This window comes from Grampus griseus, assembly GCF_964374135.1.
Source record: "Grampus griseus genome assembly, chromosome: 1".
Lineage (NCBI taxonomy): Eukaryota > Metazoa > Chordata > Mammalia > Artiodactyla > Delphinidae > Grampus > Grampus griseus.
In genome coordinates, this window is record NC_139017.1 from 157,658,297 (window position 1) to 157,676,461 (window position 18,165).

The 18,165-nt window shown below is 46.2% G+C and overlaps 1 protein-coding gene across 1 annotated transcript; it reads left to right on the forward strand.

Moving 5' to 3' along the window:
• The first annotated feature begins 1,458 nt into the window (after positions 1 to 1,458).
• On the forward strand, positions 1,459 to 18,165 carry SYNC (syncoilin, intermediate filament protein). The gene is made up of 4 exons (XM_082670641.1): positions 1,459 to 1,526; positions 6,622 to 7,765; positions 15,408 to 15,532; positions 17,148 to 18,165. The coding sequence occupies exons 1-4, from the start codon at positions 1,474 to 1,476 to the stop codon at positions 17,206 to 17,208; spliced, it is 1,383 nt and encodes a 460-aa protein (XP_082526767.1). The 5' UTR covers positions 1,459 to 1,473; the 3' UTR covers positions 17,209 to 18,165.

The window sequence follows — 18,165 nt, forward strand, 5'->3', positions numbered from 1 at the left end:
GATATAAATATACGCCAAAGGCAGCACACTCAGAAACTTGGATTAAGGAGGACATACTCAGGCCCCAGTGACACACAGAAGACACTCCACACAGCTGCTTATGAGCCCTCCCTCCCACACACTTCAGTCCCCAGTCTCCTGTAACTACACAATCACGCACACAACTATACACACGCCCCACAACACAGTCATAACAGCCGGCCACACAGACACTCCACCACCAGCACAATCACCACACACACAATCACTCCCCCATGATTATACAGTCACATATCCGTGTGGGGTACATCCACACGGACAGGTACTCCACGGTCATCACAGAGTCACACGTTGACACACCATCACACAGCCTCCCCCTCCACAGAGCACACACACAACCACGTGGTGTTCACACAGCTGGCAGTGGGCACACAGATCACAACGCACAGCCCACAAGCGTTCCGCACGGCCGCCCCCCCCCCCACCCCTTTACTCAAGGCCTCTCTGATTAAACACATCCAGCCCCTCTGCTGGTTACAGTGAACAGCATTCTTCTGCGATTGAGTCAAAGACCTCCCCCAGACAGGGGCTAAGTGGAAAAAAGACATCAGAAGGGAGAATGCCCGAGGCCCAGGTCTGGGAAGGGGCCTGGCAGCTCCTCGCTTAGGGAGACAGCCTTCAGTGTTGAGTTTGATCCTGACACTGGTGGCCTAAGGACTTGGGGGAGGGGGCACGCCTTGCAGTGGGCAGAAGCAGGGCGGGTGGGGGGTGACAGGTGGAGCAAGCGGAGAGACCCCTGGAAACCTCGCAGCGTGAGGGCAGAAAGCGGTGTTAAATATGGACTGAAACTTAGAGGCTTAAACCCTCCCACGCAGTCCTCCCACCGCCCTTCCCCAGGCTCCGGACTGTCCGCAAACGTACGGGGTGTAGTGTTACCCCCTCCTCCACCAGCCCTCGGCGACAGCTGCGGGGCACAGCGCTCAGGCGAGGGGGCATCGCAGGGCGCCGGGCGGCGGCTGACACCCCCGAACTCCTGCGGGCGGCGGGCAGGGTGCGGGGTCCCTCGAGGTCCCCAACCCCACACCCTGACCCCCTCCCGGGCCGGTCTGGCGGGGCAAGCGCTCTCCTGAGGCTGCGGAGCCACCTTCCTCCACTGCCCCCCCGCCCCGCCCAAACCGGGACCCTCGGAAGGGAAGGGTGGAGAGAAAGAAGGTTCGGGAAGACCTCAGGGGGATTGGTTTTGGAGACGCCGACCCCCTCCCCATACCTCCCCCCACACCCTCCGCTGGTGGCGGGAGGGGCGGCATCTCCCCGCCCCCGGGCCTAGCGGCCCGCTCCCTCCTCCCGCGGCGGGAGCCTGGGCCAAGTGGGCGCGCCCGGCCCGGGGCCGGCGGGATCCGGTGTCGGCTGCAGCTGGCAGTGCGGCGGACGGGCGCGGGCTGCCCGGGGGGCCAGCTATTAATACCGCGGCCGCCCAGCCCGGGTCGCGCAGCCATGGCCAGCCCGGAGCCCCGGCGCGGCGGGGACGGCGCCGCCGAGGCCGCGAGGTAGGAAAGGACCGTCCCGGGGCCGCGTCGCCCCCCCCTGGGGAAGGGGTGCTGGACGGATCCCCACCCCCCGCGAGCGCCTTTCGCCGGGCGGGGGCGGGGGTCCAGTCTGGGTGGGGCACGGGGCGGAGCCACCCGCGAAGGGAGATCGGGGCGTCTCGTCCCGGCCTGGCATCTCCGGTTGTCTGGGACTTTTTATAATTACCCCTCCCCCTCCCACGGGCGGTGCGAGGATTAACCGCTTCACACTAGCGGGCACCAACCGTGAGATGCCATTCGGCCCCCAGTGGCCAAAGACGCTACCCGTTTTCTTTCGTTGCTCACCCCAAATGCAGCTGGAGATGGAAGCCTCCAGTTGCTGAATTTGCCGTGTGGAAGAGACTTCGCGCAAGGTTGGGCGGCTGCCAGCTTGGAGTTGAGAGTGTTCAAGCAGCTGGTTCTCTCTGGTCTGGGGCTTGGGGTGGTGTTAGACGGGGCGGGGTTGGGGGGAGAATCTACTGTCCCAGACCAGCAAGAGGGCCTTGGTTGGCAGGGGCCCTGGAGGGGAGGCCCTCTCCAACATTCAACGGTCAGCTCCACCACTGGTTAGCGGGGAAGGGACCTGTGGCTGAAGGATTTGGGGCGAGTAGGGAGCATTTCTGCCCCAGGGCAGCCTGTAGCCCTGGACTTCCTCTTGTACCAAGAGGTAGAGGTGCAAACACACACATACCTGACACCCCTCCCCTGTCACCAAGGGCACAAAGCTGAGCCTTGTTTTACATGTGCACTCACCTGTACACACATAGGGGTACACACAGAGTCACACACCAACTCATGCCTGCACAGTATCACAAACACTCCCAGTCACATCCCTGATGGGTTGGGAGCTGATGGAATCCTCTAGGGACAGGGACAAAGTGGCAGAGAGGGAGGCTGCTTGGAGCCCAAGGAAACCTGAGGTCAGGGGCCTCAGTTAAGCTGGCCCCTTTGCCCCTAGGCCTCCCATAATCTACTTTTCCCCAGCTCCTTAGAGAGAGACAGCAGTGTGAGGGCAGCACCTAGCAGAGGCCTGGCACTGTGGATGGGGTGACTGAGTGGTGTGTGGTAACAGCACTGCCTGCAAGTCAGGAGACCTGGAATCTACTTCCAGCTTTGCCACTTGACCTTGGGCAAGTTTCCTCCCTGGAGCTCAGTTGGTTGCTGCCTGCCTACCTTCTACAGAGCCCCACCCTGGGATATAGAGAGAATAACTGTACTTGTTGTTAGGAAATGGACCATCAGGGGAGACAGATACATGCTCTTCTGTAACACAAAGCACTTAGTTCAAAGATGAGCTGCCTACAAAGTGCCTTGAGAACACAAGAATGGGAGTTGTCTGGGAAATGCTTAACAGAGGAGGTGGAGTTTGAGCAGGCTTTGAAGGATGAGTAGAAATTTGTTAGGTAAATAGATATAAATATATTTTGAATGCTAGGGCCGAGCTCTGTACCTGCCGTAGTTGTTTTACCTCTTTCAGATCTTATGCCTGTTCTAAGACGAGAGTGGTAAAAAGGAGCTCCGGCTCTGGAGCCAGACTGCTGGCCTTCGCCAGGCTCCACCACGTACGAGTTGTAGAACTTTGAGTGAGTTCTTTACTCTGTGCTTTGGTTTCCTAATCTATAAAGTGGGGATAATGGACGAGCATCAGATAAATGAGTATTTATGGGAAACGCTTAGAATACTTCCTTGAACACAATTACGTTATTCCAGGGTGGAGTACTCAGCTGGAGCATGATGTAAGGGCCGTCTGCTGGCAAAGCAGGGACTCTGTTGAGGATCTGGGTGGGTCTGGCTAGCTGAGCAGGTGCATCCTTCCTGGCATTAGGAACTCTACTTTTCCAGGTAGTGTAGGACTGTTCTCTAGTCAGGTGGTATACAGTGAACTGTATTTTCTCAGCTGGACCCTTTAGACATTGTGGGGTAGGAGTAGGAGGTAGAAAAGTTAACGCATGTTACGGGTTGTCAAGCATTGGGTGGGCTATGGGTAGTAATGTGAGATGAGGCTGAAGAGGTATGTTGAGGTCACATCTTTAAGGGCCTTAAATCTATGCTAAGCAGTTGGCTATATATGGTGAAGAGGAGCAAGATAGTTTGCTTTATATTATAGCAAGCTGCAGCACTGTCAAGAACAGACTGGGATGAGAAGGAAGAAGGCTTATGGGAAGGCTGGTACGAAAGTGCGGGTGAGGGATGATGACTTGGACGAGGGTCCTGGCAATGGGGTGAAGAGGGAGATAGAGACTGGAGACTTTCTGAGATAGAAACGTCAGTTCTTAGTGAGTTGGCTGTTTAAAGACCACTTGTCTATCAACAGAGGGATGGATAAAGAAGATGTGGTACATATATATAATGGAATATTACTCAGCCATAAAAAAGAATGAAATAATGCCATTTGCAGCAATATGGATGGACCTAGAGACTGTCATACTGAGTGAAGTTAAGTCAGACAGAGAAAGACAAATATCATATAATATCACTTATATGTGGAATCTAAAAAAAAAAAAAAGGTACAGGGACTTCCCTGGTGGTCCAGTGGGTAAGACTGCACGCTCCCAATACAGGGGACCTGGGTTTGATCCCTGGTCAGGGAACTAGATCCCACATGCATGCTGCAACTAAGAAAACTGCATGCCGCAACTAAAGATCCCACATTGCTGCAGCTAAGACCCAGCACAGCCAAAATAAATAATAAGAAGAAATAAATAAATATTTTAAAAAATTGTACAAATGAACTTATTTACAAAACAGAAATAGAGTCACAGATATAAAACACAAAGTTATGGTTACCAGGGGGGAAAGGGGAGGAAGAGATAAATTGGGAGATTGGGATTGACGTATACACAGTACTATATATACAATAGATAACTAATAAGGACTTACTGCACAGCACAGGGAACTCTACTCAATACTCTGTAATGACCTATACGGGAAAAGAATCTAGAAGATTAGAGTGGATACATGTATATGTATAACTGATTCACTTTGCTGTACAGCAGAAACTAACACAACATTGTAAATCAACTGTACTCCAATTAAAAAACAAAAAAAAGACTGCTTGTCTCATCAGCCTGGTGTATGGTGATATATTTCTCTGAGCTGGAAAATACAGGTGTAACAAGCTCAGGGAGAAGGATAATTTGGTGGCAGTTGAGTTTGAGGTGCCAAGTAACATCAGATGAAGATATCTAAAAAAGCACTCCAGGGCTTCCCTGGTGGCACAGTGGTTAAGAATCCGCCTGCCAATGCAGGGGACACGGGTTCGAGCCCTGGTCCGGGAAGATCCCACATGCCGTGGAGCAACCAAGCCTGTGCGCCACAACTACTGAGCCTGTGCTCTAGAGCCTGCGAGCCACAACTACTGAAGCCTGCACACCTAGAGCCCGTGCTCCGCAACAAGAGAAGCCACCGCAATGAGAAGCCCATGTACCACAGCGAAGAGTAGCCCACACTCGCCGCAACTAGAGAAAGCCCGCGCCCAGCAACAAAGACCCAACTCAGCCAAAAATAAATAAATACATGCATTTATACAAAACAAAAAAAGCACTCCATCTCTGGTAAAGTGAAATGAATGGACTAGGTGATTGTTGAGTTGTCATTAAGTTTTAGGTTTTGGTGCAGGTGCTGGGGTTGAATGAGGCCAGTGATGTTTGGGGCCTGGTGAAGACACACTTTTGTGGTTTCCAGAGGGCCATCAGGAGATACAAAAGGGAAGCCAGGGATTCCTGGGGTGTAGAGAGGAGGACTGAGAAGACGATTTAGCATAAAAGTAGTCTTTATTAGGAACTTGGAGCTGAGAAATAGAGCTGAAAACCTGGACACAAGTAAGCCTTTTCAAGACAAATCAAATTCTTTGTTTGATATGTGAGGCTTTTCATTTATACTTTATATCTTAAAAAAGAAAAGTTTATTGAAAGCTACACTCAAATCTAGTCTGTTTTGTAAGTGGTGCACTCTGAGTATCTGAGTTTCCTTGAGCAAATTACTTAATCTCTTTGACCTCCATTTCCTGATCTGTAAAATGGGAATAATAAATGTAACCACCTCATAGAATTGTTATGAGGATTAAATGAATCGATATATGTAAAACATTTAGAACAGGGCCTGGTGTATATAAGACCTTTAAAAGTATAATTTATTATTATTTCCATGGTATTTTATATTTTCAAAGAATTGCTCAGAGATCCAAGGCAGGTAAGATGCATTTGAAACAGGAAAGACCAAAGCCACTTGAGGGCCAAAGCAGCAGGAGAGCATTCCTCCACAGGAACTGAGTAAGCTAGCAGGCAACGGGCAGCTGGGTTAAGGGGCTCATCTGTTAGAATCACAGAATCTGAATTCAAGAGCATTGACAGGCTAGAAGGATGGGCCAATTCCAACAAGATGAAGTTTTATAGGAACAAGAGATGTGGTTTAAAAGCACTTGGTGTGAAAAAGTCTTCAGGATTTTAGTCAAACTCAGCATTTATCCAGAATATGATGGAGCTGCCCTATATGCTAAGGGTGTCTTGACTGCAACAATAGGAGTATAGTGTCCAGAGAATCACTGCTCAGAGTACACCTGGGTATTGCTTCCTATACCCATCCCCAAGGGATAGCGAGCCTGTCAACTTGGAGCCTGTCAGAAAGAAGTGACCCAAATGAGGTGGGTACTGGAAACCTTGGCATGCATGGAATAATTGAAGGATAAATCAGTTCTCTTTAAGTGTTCAAAGAACTTACATGGAAGAGAAATTAGATTTGTCTGATTCTAGAAAGAAGAATCAAAGCCAGGGAAAAATTGCAGGGAAGGTTTTACCTCAACACTAGAATTTTCTTATGATGGTAGAACATATAGTAGCTTAGGTGTGAGTTTCCAGTCCTTGAAGGTATGTAAGCAGAGACTCGACACTGACATCATGGGGATGGTGTCAGATCTAAGCAATGGGCTGTGTCGGGGTGGATCAATGGAGGGAAGGGGCAGACATGTGCTCTCTGAGATGTGAGAATTTGATATAAATTAGGCCTGTGTCCTACTGGCTCCAGTCACAAACCATCCCAGGACTGTGGCTGCCCTCTCACCTTGTCATTTCTCTTGCAGGAACACAAGAGCAGAGGCCACTTCTCTGCAAGAGGAGAACTCTGAATCCCCGTATGAGGTGGGGACCTGGAACCCAGAAGTTACTCTGTCTTTGGAAGGGACCTTGAACTTAGAGGATATTCTCTACCCGGGGGACACAGGTGACTTTGATGTGGCTATGTGTGTGGAAGAGACCGAGAAGCCTGAGGAGACGCTGCATATTGAGGAGACCAGGACGCCTGATGAGGCCCTGTATGTGGAGGAGCCAGGAAAGCCAGAGGAGATGCTATATGTGGAAGAGCCCGTGAAGCCGGGGAAGACTACAAGCCCAGAGCAGATGGTTTATGGGGGAAAGACTGTCCCGAGCGAGGAGAAACCTAACCCCGAGGAGAGCCTCAGAGCTGGGCCGAGTCCCAGCACAGAGGGGAGCCTGAGCACAGAGGACCTGGAATTGCTGGAGGGGCGTTTCCAGCAGTGTGTCCAAGCCGTGGCCCAGCTGGAAGAGGAGAGGGATCAGCTCATCCATGAGCTTGTGTTGCTCCGGGAACCAGCCCTGCAGGAGGTGCAACGGGTCCACCACGACATCCTGGCTGCCTACAAACTGCACGCCCAGGCAGAGCTGGAGAGGGATGGGCTGAGGGAGGAGATCCGACTGGTCAAGCAGAAGCTGTTCAAGGTGACGAAGGAATGTGTGTCCTACCAATATCAGCTGGAGTGCCGCCGGCAGGACGTGGCCCAGTTTGCCGAGTTCCGGGAAGTGCTGACCGCCCAGGCAGCCCAGCTCTCGGAGGAATTAGCCCAGCTTCGGGATGCCTATCAGAAGCAAAAGGAGCAGTTACGGCAACAACTAGAAGCACCTCCAAGCCAGAGGGATGGGCACTTTCTCCAGGAGAGCCGGCAGCTCTCTGCCCAGTTCGAGAACCTCATGGCGGAGAGCCGCCAGGGCCTGGAGCAGGAGTATGAGCCTCAGCTGCTGCGGCTCCTAGAGAAGAAAGAAGCTGCGGCCAGAGCTCTGCAGAAAACCCAGGCCGAGATCCAGGAGATGAAGGAGGCTCTGCGACCCCTGCAAGCAGAGGCCCTTCAGCTCCAGCTGCAAAACAGGAATCTGGAGGACCAGACCACCCTTGTGAGGCAAAAACGAGACGAGGATGTGCAGCAGTACAGGGTAGGCCCACTTGGCATGAAAGGAAGTACAGTCTTTTAGCCTGGGGAGGAAAAGGGGATCGGGGCCAAATGTCTTTGGGCTGAAGGATACTAGCATATGTAGGAAGAACAATTTGTTCCTTGGGCCATTCACTCACTTCTTTACGCCATTTTGCATTTCATTCATTCAGGCCTGTGCTAGGGCTGAAAGTTATCTTGCACTCTTAATTTACACAGCACTTTTACACCAATTATCTCACTTGATCTTCATTAATCCTCCAAGTCAACTATTATCATTTTTCATAGATGAGGAAACTGAGGCCCAGTGAGTTGGAGTAATTTGAACTCTAGTCTGACCACCCCCAAATATTTCAGTGCTCTTTCCACAGCGCAAGTTTCCAATTCTAAGTGAATCACACTTGGGTTTATATAGAGCAGGAGGGAATGAGGCTAGGTAGTATTCATTCTCTCCCCTCTCCCATATTCACCCTCAAGCCCCACCTATCTGATCTCTGCCTTGAAGTTTTTCCAGTCTTAAAAAACTGGGATGAAATCTATAAATCTCAATTCCTCGTTTTCCTTTTTTGTGCATTTGTCACCATTTCACTTGTATTCAAGCTATTTCTGATCGTGAGCCAGTTCTAATCCCTTTTAGAACAGAGTGGGAGATGAACACTAAGTGCATAAACAAGTCTCTCTCCCCCACAGACTGTGAGCTTTCGGAAGGTAGGGAGTATGTTTTACTTATCTCTGCCACCAGGCTCAGAGTATGCATCAGTTAAGCGCTGACTTAAGAGCTGCTGGGTACCATGAGAAGACCACAGTGTGGTGCTTTTCAGAGCAGTACTTTTTTTTGGAACCCCCCTTTTTTGGATGAACTTAATCTTATGCCCTGCCAGAGATTTTGACGTATCCTTAAGGGAACATGTCCTCTGTTGAAAATGGCTGCATTTACTTCACTGAAGATTTTGTCAAGCTTTCTGTAGTTGTATTATGAAAACGGTGGGGTTTTTTTGGTCATAATATTGAACGTTTTCAAACTATACATATATGCACTCCCCTCACTCACCCAACACTGCCCGCCGCCTTCACTGCACTGCTTTTTTACTGGGTCACAATCTAGTGAAAGGGCACTAATTATCCTTGCATAAATAAATACTAACCTTAACAGCTTACACTCAATCAAATGTTACATTAACAATTGTAACCCAGGGTAGGAAGTAACGTGATTTAAGAGAGGTACAAATAAGAATGCTATGGGATAACAGTCGTGGATTAAATCAGAGAACCCATAACGGAAGACAATGTTATTTGAGCTAAGTGTTGAAGTACAGGTAAGATCTAGAGCAGTGCTGTCCAACAGAAATATAACGCAAGCCACATATATAATTTGAAATTTTCTAATAACCACATAAAAAAAGAAATAGGTGAAGGTAATTTTAATATATTTTATTTAATCTAATAGATCTAAAATATAATTTGTAACTTGGCTGCATGTGAAAGGTGAAAAACTGAGAGGTGAGTTGAACCTGTAAAGGTAAATCGGGGCAGATCACATTGGATTTTGAAATCCAAACTAGGGAGTTTGGACTTTATTCAGTGGTCAGTTGCATCCATAAAGGTTTTTTTATTTTTAAGAGCTTCTTTTTATTTTATTATTTATTCATTAAAATTTATTTTTGGCTGTGTTGGGTCTTCGTTGCTGTGCGTGGGCTTTCTCTAGTTGTGTTGAGCAGGGGCTACTCTTTGTTGTGGTGTGCAGGCTTTTCATTGTGGTGGCTTCTCTTGTTGCAGAGCGTGGGCTCTAGGCACGCAAGCTTCAGTAGTTGTGGCACACAGGCTCAGTAGTTGTGGCACAAGGGCTTAGTTGATCCGCCGCATGTGGGATCTTCCCGGACCAGGGCTTGAACCCGTGTCCCCTGCATTGGCAGGCGGATTCTTAACCACTGCGCCACCAGGGAAGCCCCCATAAAGGTATTTAATCAAGGGATTAACATGATCGTTGCTCTCCTTTTAGAAACAGTATTGGTGGCAGTGTGTAAAATGGGCTAGAGACCCAAAGGCAAGGAGACTAATTAGGAAGCTACTATTGGTAAAAGGAAACAATGGTAGCAGGAATAAAAGGAAGGGGAAGGATACAAGAACAAATGTAGAATAAACTTGGCTACAGAATGAGTGGGGCAGAGAGGTGAGAAGTCAAAGAGGATGCTTAGATTTCAGGCAAGACTAACTAGGATGGTGGTGCTCTAAGTAAGGAATCTTCAGGATTAGAATTTTCTGACATAGTGCTAGAGTTGTAGAACTTTTTCCCCAGTGATTTTCGTCACTGTACTGGATTTGTTTCAGATTTGATGATCTGTGCACCTTTCCAAAGATCATTCTATAGAAAACAATCTTGATGGGTGTCTCCTATCGCCATACCATAATTAAAGTAGGAATAAAGGTATGAAAGAGCTAATTCTTCTCTTTCTTTTCTTTTTTAAAAATTTATTTATTTTAGGCCGCGTTGGGTCTTCGTTGCTGTGCGCGGGCTTCCTCTAGTTGCGGCGAGCACAGGCTACTCTTCGTAGCAGTGCGCGGACTTCTCACTGCAGTGGCTTCTCTTGTTGTGGAGCACACACACGTGGGCTTCAGTAGTTGTGGCTCGCGGGCTCTAGAGCGCAGGCTCAGTAGTTGTGGCGCACAGGCTTAGTTGCTCTGCGGCATGTGGGACCTTCCCGGACCAGGGCTCAAACCCGTATCTCCTGCATTGGCAGGCGGATTCTTAACCACTGCGCCACCAGGGAAGTCCCAATTCTTCTTTCTGAAATGACTTCTTCCTAAACTGTTTGCCAAAGGCCATGTATGGCATCTGATTACTTTTCAAGGGTACGCTTCACTCTTACGACTATAAACTTTGCCTCTTTCATCACCATCATCCATTCATTTGACAAATATCTTCTAAGTGCCTATTTTCTATGGGCCAGGCAATGAGCTATGTGCTGGCAAGGGATGAGACGCTGTGGTGTAGGGTGGAGGTGGGGGGCAGCCCCTGTCCTCAAAAAGTTGATAGTCCAATTAAAATATAATAATAATAATAAATAAAATGAACAAAAAATACAAAAAATAAAAATTAAACAGAAAAAGAAAAGAAGAAATAAAAGTTTATAGTCCAGGAAGGATGCAAGATAAAATTTCATAAAATCTAATACACTTGATTGTAAGATGCATCCTGATCAAAGTAAGATGTTAAAGTGTGAGTTTTAGAATCAATGAAATAATTAATATGCTTCAGTGTGATAGACAATGTAATAGTTGTAGGAATAAAGCATTGTACTGAAGCAGGTATAATTACACCTGGGGAGAAAAGGGGGAAATTTCATTAGAGGATTAACAATAGCTAGCATGTACGTGAAGTTCTTTACATGTAATAATTCATTTAATTCTTACATCTGAGATAGGTATAACTGCTGTCACCATTTGAAAAACAAGAAAACAGGTGAGTCAGAGAAGTCATCTGTCCAGGGTTACACAGCTAGGAAGTGATGAAGGAAGGATGTAACCCTGTGCCATCTAGTTCAAGTCCACACTCAACTACTACAGGGTGTTTGAGCTGAGCCTTAAAGAATGAATTCACTGTGTAGACAAGGGAAGGGTATTCTAGGCAGAGGGAACAGCTTATACAAAAGCATGAAAACACAGACGTTGTTATGGGAAGTGAGAAGCTCAGTGTGGCTGGAACATAAGGAATGTGAGAAATAGAGAGATGAGGCTGGAGAGGTAGATTGGGACCAGATTGCAAAGGGCTTTATGTATTCTTTTTTTTTGCGGTACGCGGGCCTCTCACTGTTGTGGCCTCTTCCGTTGTGGAGCACAGGCTCCGGACGCGCAGGCTCAGCGGCCATGGCTCACGGGCCCAGCCGCTCCGCGGCATGTGGGATTTTCCTGGACCGGGGCACGAACCCATGTCCCCTGCATCGGCAGGCGGACTCTCAACCACTGCGCCACCAGGGAAGCCCGGCTTTATGTATTCTTTAGGTCAGTGGTTTTCCTAAAAAGGTTTTCTTCAAAGCCACAGACCCTTTCCCCAAAACAATTTTATATGGAATGCCAACATGTAAAACAAGTAAAAGTAGAGCTACTTTCTAACTAAAGAGTGACAAGGTCACTCCAGCATGGCCTCCTCCTGTGGTTTCCTGGAAAACAGTTTGAAGACCATTTAAGAGCCTATCTATTATCTATCTATCTATTATCTACCTATCATCTATCTTTCATCTATTTATCTATCATCTATCTATCTACCTATCACCTATCATTTGTCTACCTATCATCTATCAATCTATCTATCATCTATCATCTATCATCTATCTTTCATCTATCATCTACCTATCATCTGTTATCTATCATCTATCTTTCATCTATCATCTATCTATTATCTATCATCTATCAATCATCTATCATCTATGTCTACTTTTATATCTATCTATATGAAGGCAATAAAGCAATTAAGAGTATGAGCTGTAAGTCAGTGGCAAATCCTGGCTCTACCACTTACTAACTGGGAAACTTTGGACAAATGACTTAACCTCTGTGGTTCAGCTTCCTCACATGTAAAATGGGATTAATAGGGCTGTTGCAAGGAATGAACTAGTTAATATCTGTAAAGTGCTGCTAATGGTGCCTGCCACGTAGTTACGTACTCTAAGTGGCAGTGTGGAGGGTAGATTGAAAGAGCCTGGAAACACCACTTAGAGGAGAGATGAGAGATGTGAAGTTAAATGGGTAGCATTTGGTGACTGGTTGCAGTGGGCAGGGTGAGGAATTTGCTGAGAATGATCTCAAAGTTTTTAGCTTGAAATTGGTAGACTTCTAATGCCAAAAGATGGAATATGCTTACTATCTGCATGCTTCACCTCAATAAGCATTATGTGTAGGGTGCCGGACATACTAAGAACCAGGAACCTACAATCTGGTTGGGAGTTAGACATGAATAAAAAAAAAATTCAATATAAGGGAACAGATGCTATCTAGGTGACAGAAATGGCAGGAGTAAAGGCACAGAAATCTGACTTGTTCAGACTAGAGCAGCACTCTCCAACAGAAGTATCATGCAAGCCACAGATGTCATTTAAAAATTTCTAGGGGAACTTCCCTAGCGGTCCAGTGGTTAAGCCTCTGCGTTTCCAATGCAGGGGGCGTGGGTTCAATCTCTGGCTGAGGAACTAAGATCCCACACGCCACACAGCGTGGCCAAAAAAAGAAAAAAAATTCTAGTAGCCACATTAAAAAAAAATTAAGAAACAGGTGAAAATAATACATTTAACCCAGCATAGCAAAAATATTACCACTATAATATGTAATCAACATTAAAATTTGATATATATATATATATACACACATATATATATATATTTGGTGTCAAGTCTTAGAAATCTGCTATGTATCTTACACTCACAGCACATCGCCGTTCAGACTAGCCATATTTCAAGTACTCAATAGCCACATGTGGCTAGTGACTTCCATACTGGACAGTGCAGACTACAGGAATAATGGAGGTTCTAGTTAGAAGTAAGGGTCCAACTAGCAGGAGTCTGAATGCCAGACTAAAGAAAATGGAAAGCCTATGAAAGATTGAGATGATGAAGCAGGTTTGTTTTGTTTTGTTGTTTTAGTTTTTTTTTTGGTCACGCCATGCGGCATGTGGGATCTTAGCTCCCCAACCAGGGATCGAACCCGTGCCCCCTGCAGTGGAAGCATGGAGTCTTAACCCCTGGACTGCCAGGGAAGTCCCAATAAAGCAGTTTTTAAAGTTAACCCAGTGGTGCTACCCAGGATTAAGAATGGAGATTGTCCTTAATTTCTGTCACTGTACAATACTTCCTTCATTCTGTGACAGTTTCTCCCTGTCAAGAGCTTATCAGTGATGGTGCAGACAGCCTTCACAAGCAGGTCTTTTGTATATCCAGCAAACAACAGGTTTGCTAGATGGTGAGGCTTGGGAAACTGGGGCACAGAGGTATGCAGATGCTTTTCTTTAGATAACATGCTCTTAGATCGTAAGGCTACATCTCTGTGTGGTATCAAAGCATGGCTAGGCACTAAAAAAAAGACCTTTGACAATGTTGATGAAAGTTGAGATTCAGCCAGAGTATCAAAACACTGCAGATTGACAGGCCACAAGTATATTAAGGGTGACTCAGTGAACAAATTATTTAGATCCTTCTAATGACAGTATGCACCTAAACCGGATTCCTATTGTATTATTCTTCAAAATCTGAGGTAAAGTCATTGCTCCTTAAAGATGTGCCTTCCAATTTCAACGCTCTCTTCCCTTCCCAGCTACCCCATGGATCCTGAGGATCCATGTCAGCTAGCAACCAAGGCACAGACTGATTTGCTGACATCTTCATTCGTCAGGCATTAATCCTAGGCAGACACAATTTACAGAATGCATCCCGCCTGGTTTTGGCAGAATGGGAAATAGTTATCTGAAGACCCCTGAGGGCCTCCAGGGCATAGCGCCTTCATCTTCCAACTTTAGAACGAATTGTCCTGATGTAATAAGCAAAGGATATAGGAAATTAACAACTCTGATACCCTCAATAATAAAGCATCTATCTGCATGCCATGTTGTGGCAAGTACTAAGTAAAGATATCTCTGACTTCAAGGAGATTCAAATATAATATTCAAGAATAATTGCTTAGGGCTTCCCTGGTGGCGCAGTGGTTGAGTCCGCCTGCCGATGCAGGGGACGCTGGTTCGTGCCCCGGTCCGGGAAGATCCCACAGGCCACGGAGTGGCTGGGCCCGTGAGCCATGGCCGCTGAGCCTGTGCATCTGGAGCCTGTGCTCTGCAATGGGAGAGGCCGCAACAGTGAGAAGCCCGCGTACCGCAAAAAAAATAAATAAATGTAGTGATTTAAAAAAAAAAAAAAGAATAATTGCTTACACAAAGACTTGGTTTCTTTCAACTTAAATTGCTGAAGTTGTTGGGCATTATAAAGACTACTGATTATTAACGGAAACAAACTTGTACATAGAGCAAGGGGTCTATAAAATTCTTAGTTCACCACTAGATAATCAAAATCCTCCCCGACACTTTTTTAACTTATTTTTGGCTGCGTTGGGTCTTTGTTGCTGACTTCGTTGCTGGCTTTCTCTAGTTGCAGAGAGTGGGGGCTACTCTTCATTGCGGTGGGCAGGCTTATTGTGGTGGCTTCTCTTGTTGCGGCGCACGGGCTCTAGGTGCACAGGCTCAGTAGTTGTGGCACACGGGCTCAGTAGTTGTGGCTCACGGGCTCTAGAGTGCAGGCTCAGTAGTTGTGGCGCACAGGCTTAGTTGCTCCGTGGCACGTGGGATCTTCCCGGACCAGGGCAGGCATATTCTCAACCACTGCGCCTCCAGGGAAGCCCCCGACACTTCTTAAAATTGGGAAACTGAAAAGTCCCTCTGTCCACCCTTTGCAGGATTTTAAGATGTAAGCTGTGGTTAACAGACAAGACTCCTTTCAGAACAGTATCACTGTCAAAAACAGTATCACTGTCAAAACACAAATTCTCTGAATCTATTTCTCAACCTCAATACTGCTATGAAGATTAAACAATGTGTAAGGAAATATACTATTATGGACAATGTCAGGTTTTTGTTGTTTGGTGCATTAGAAATGTTCTTGGTCCTCACGCAGGAACAGCTGGAGGAAATGGAAGAACAACAGAGGCAGCTAAGAAGCGGGGTGCAACTCCAGCAACAGAAGAACAAAGAGATGGAGCAGCTAAAGATCAGCCTTGCTGAAGAGCTCGCAACATACAAGTCAGTTTTTGCTGCTACCCAAATCTCAACTAACAAAGGCTGAGGGAATGGTGGGGAGGGCAGATGTTGCTCAGGAGAAATTTCTCTTGACAGTGAAAAGCAAAAAAAAAAAAAAAGAAAACTGGGGGAAATTTTTCAAATTATGCTCATCCGTGAACAAATGGAAAATGGCTCTTTTTTTTTAAACGCCTGTGCTACCCAAGAGCCTGGAACAGGCTAATGCTCCCACTTCTGAGGCAGGTGGAATCCAGACACAGCTGCAAGGTGATCCTTGTAGGTTATAAGAGCAGTGTCTGCATTGTTGCTGCTTTCCTGACCTAACAAGACTAGTGCCTTAAAAAAAGATTGTGTGTCTAATGACAAGTCAGTCATTTAGGGATAACACATACTTCCAGGTTGCCTGGTTCAAGCATTCAGGCTTCATTTGGAATGTTTCAATTTCTAGTAGGACTTAAAATATGTCCTGATTATCATCAGGAAATCCAGAACAGGATAAAACATCTAGGCTCTGTGCATTCTTACTTTCCTCACCCTACGTGACCCCATATGCTATTCATAAAGTTTCCTTAGAATAGCAGAGAAGGCAGTTAGGGTACCTAATTCAAACTATGACTAAGGAGGCCAAGAAGGCTAAATTAATCTGTTAACAGTCATTTACAAAGCTGAAGAGGGTGTTGTTTGTAGACTAAAGGACATGATTATTGCTTAATTTGTGAAACAAGCAACACACCTATCCATTAAGTTCTTTACATACCAATATGTCCTCACATTCTTTATAAAGTGCTAGATTCTCTTGGATAAAGAAACTAAGGATTAAAAAAGATCAAGTTGGATACTAGATAAATATCCATAAATTTTTATTAATTTCCTAGTTAATCCTACATTTTGTATACAAATTCACAAATAACTATTATTACTGATGCTTTTCCTAAATTACTAGGATTTTTTTTTCCTTTGGCCAGCCTGCATGGCTTGCAGTTCCCCCATCAGGGATTGAACCTCGGGCGACAGCAGCGAAAGCGCTGAATCCTAACCACTAGACCATCAGGGAACTCCCATACTAGGATTTTCTTTTACCATGTTTCATCCAGGAATAACTGACTATGCCCATTGTTTGGGAGATTACTAGAACCTTGTAACCGAAGAAAATGATCTGCTAAACACCTTTGTGTGGATAAGATGAAAAGTACATGGAAAAGACAATGATTAATCCAAAGAATCGAAATTACAGAATTTCAGGCCTTGTAATACCTGTGTGTAAAGTTAACGTGGGCAGAAAAACTTTTTAGCTAGCCCCTCCCAAAATCATCCTTGATTAGATGCAAAACACACTCTAGCAATCTCTCCTCAATATGGCCTGCACTAAGCTTCAGAAATTCATTATTAAAAACTTTATACTGGGAATTCCCTAGTGGTCCAGTTAGGACTCAGCGCTTTCACTGCTGTGGGCACAGGTTCAATCCCTGGTCAGGGAACTAAGATCCCACAAGCCATGCAGCGCACCCAAACAAAAAACCCCCAAAAAACAAACAAAAAACCCCCACAAAAACTTTATACTGTATTATTTCAAGTTGCAGAAAGTTTAAACTTATCCTTTTTTCTCTCAACCTTACAGGGGCTGTTTAGAAACATATGGCCGAATCTGTAACCAAGAACCAACAAAAAAAACTTCTTAGCAAAGGATCACTGAGTACCCTTTGGACATACTTTTTTCTAAACAGAGAAGGGAGTGCCAGGGATTTGGCAAGCAGTTCACTCTGGGAAAGTTACAAATACTGGCTGACCTGTTTAAAAAGATCATAGGGCTGGCTGGAGGCAGAATACTATCAGTCAACTCTTAGCTGGATTCTATTTCATAGGCTGCTGGTACTGATTTCGATGCACTGAGAAATGGAAAAATAAGTCTCCTGTCACCCATCAACAACCCTCCACACGCACAAAGTAAAGGAAGAATGTATGGACACACCTTGCTGTATTGTGAAGAATGTATCTTACCTTCTGTTGACCCAAAAGTTTTTCAGCAACACAGGTGGAGTCAAAAAGGCAGACGATTTTCCTTATATTCAAGTTGACCCCTGAACAATGTGGCGGTTAATCTGCACATAACTTAGTTGGCCCTCGGTATCCGAGGTTCCTCCACATCCACGGACTCAACCAACCACTGCAGGTATAGTACTGTGGTATTTACTATTGAAAAGTATGTTGTAAGTGGACCTATGCAGTTCAAACCCACGTTGTTCAAGGGTCAACTGTACATGGGTTTACAATTTGAATTCTTTTGTGCCATGAATGTTAGACTTTAATTGAATTCCTTTACAAAGTTTACTTTTCTTTAAGTCTGTGCTGATTCATGTAGATTTACTCTTGTGTCATGGTAATTTTCACTATACTCTAAAAGAACTACTGGGCTTCCCTGGTGGCGCAGTGGTTGAGAGTCCGCCTGCCGATCCAGGGGACACGGGTTCGTGCCCCGGTCCGGGAAGTTCCCATGTGCCGCGGAGCGGCTGGGCCCATGAGCCATGGCCGCTGAGCCTGTGCGTCCGGAGCCTGTGCTCCGCAATGGGAGAGGCCACAACAGTGAGAGGCCCGCGTACCGCAAAAAAAAAAAAAAAAAAAAAAAAGAACTACTGACT

Excerpts from the sequence above, each read along its gene's own strand:
- SYNC (XM_082670641.1), top strand. The coding sequence starts at position 1,474 with ATGGCCAGCCCGGAGCCCCGGCGCGGCGGGGACGGCGCCGCCGAGGCC. Across the intron at positions 1,527-6,621 it reads GGCGCCGCCGAGGCCGCGAG|GAACACAAGAGCAGAGGCCA; the intron begins GTAGGAAAGGAC and ends TTTCTCTTGCAG. Across the intron at positions 7,766-15,407 it reads AGGATGTGCAGCAGTACAGG|GAACAGCTGGAGGAAATGGA; the intron begins GTAGGCCCACTT and ends GTCCTCACGCAG.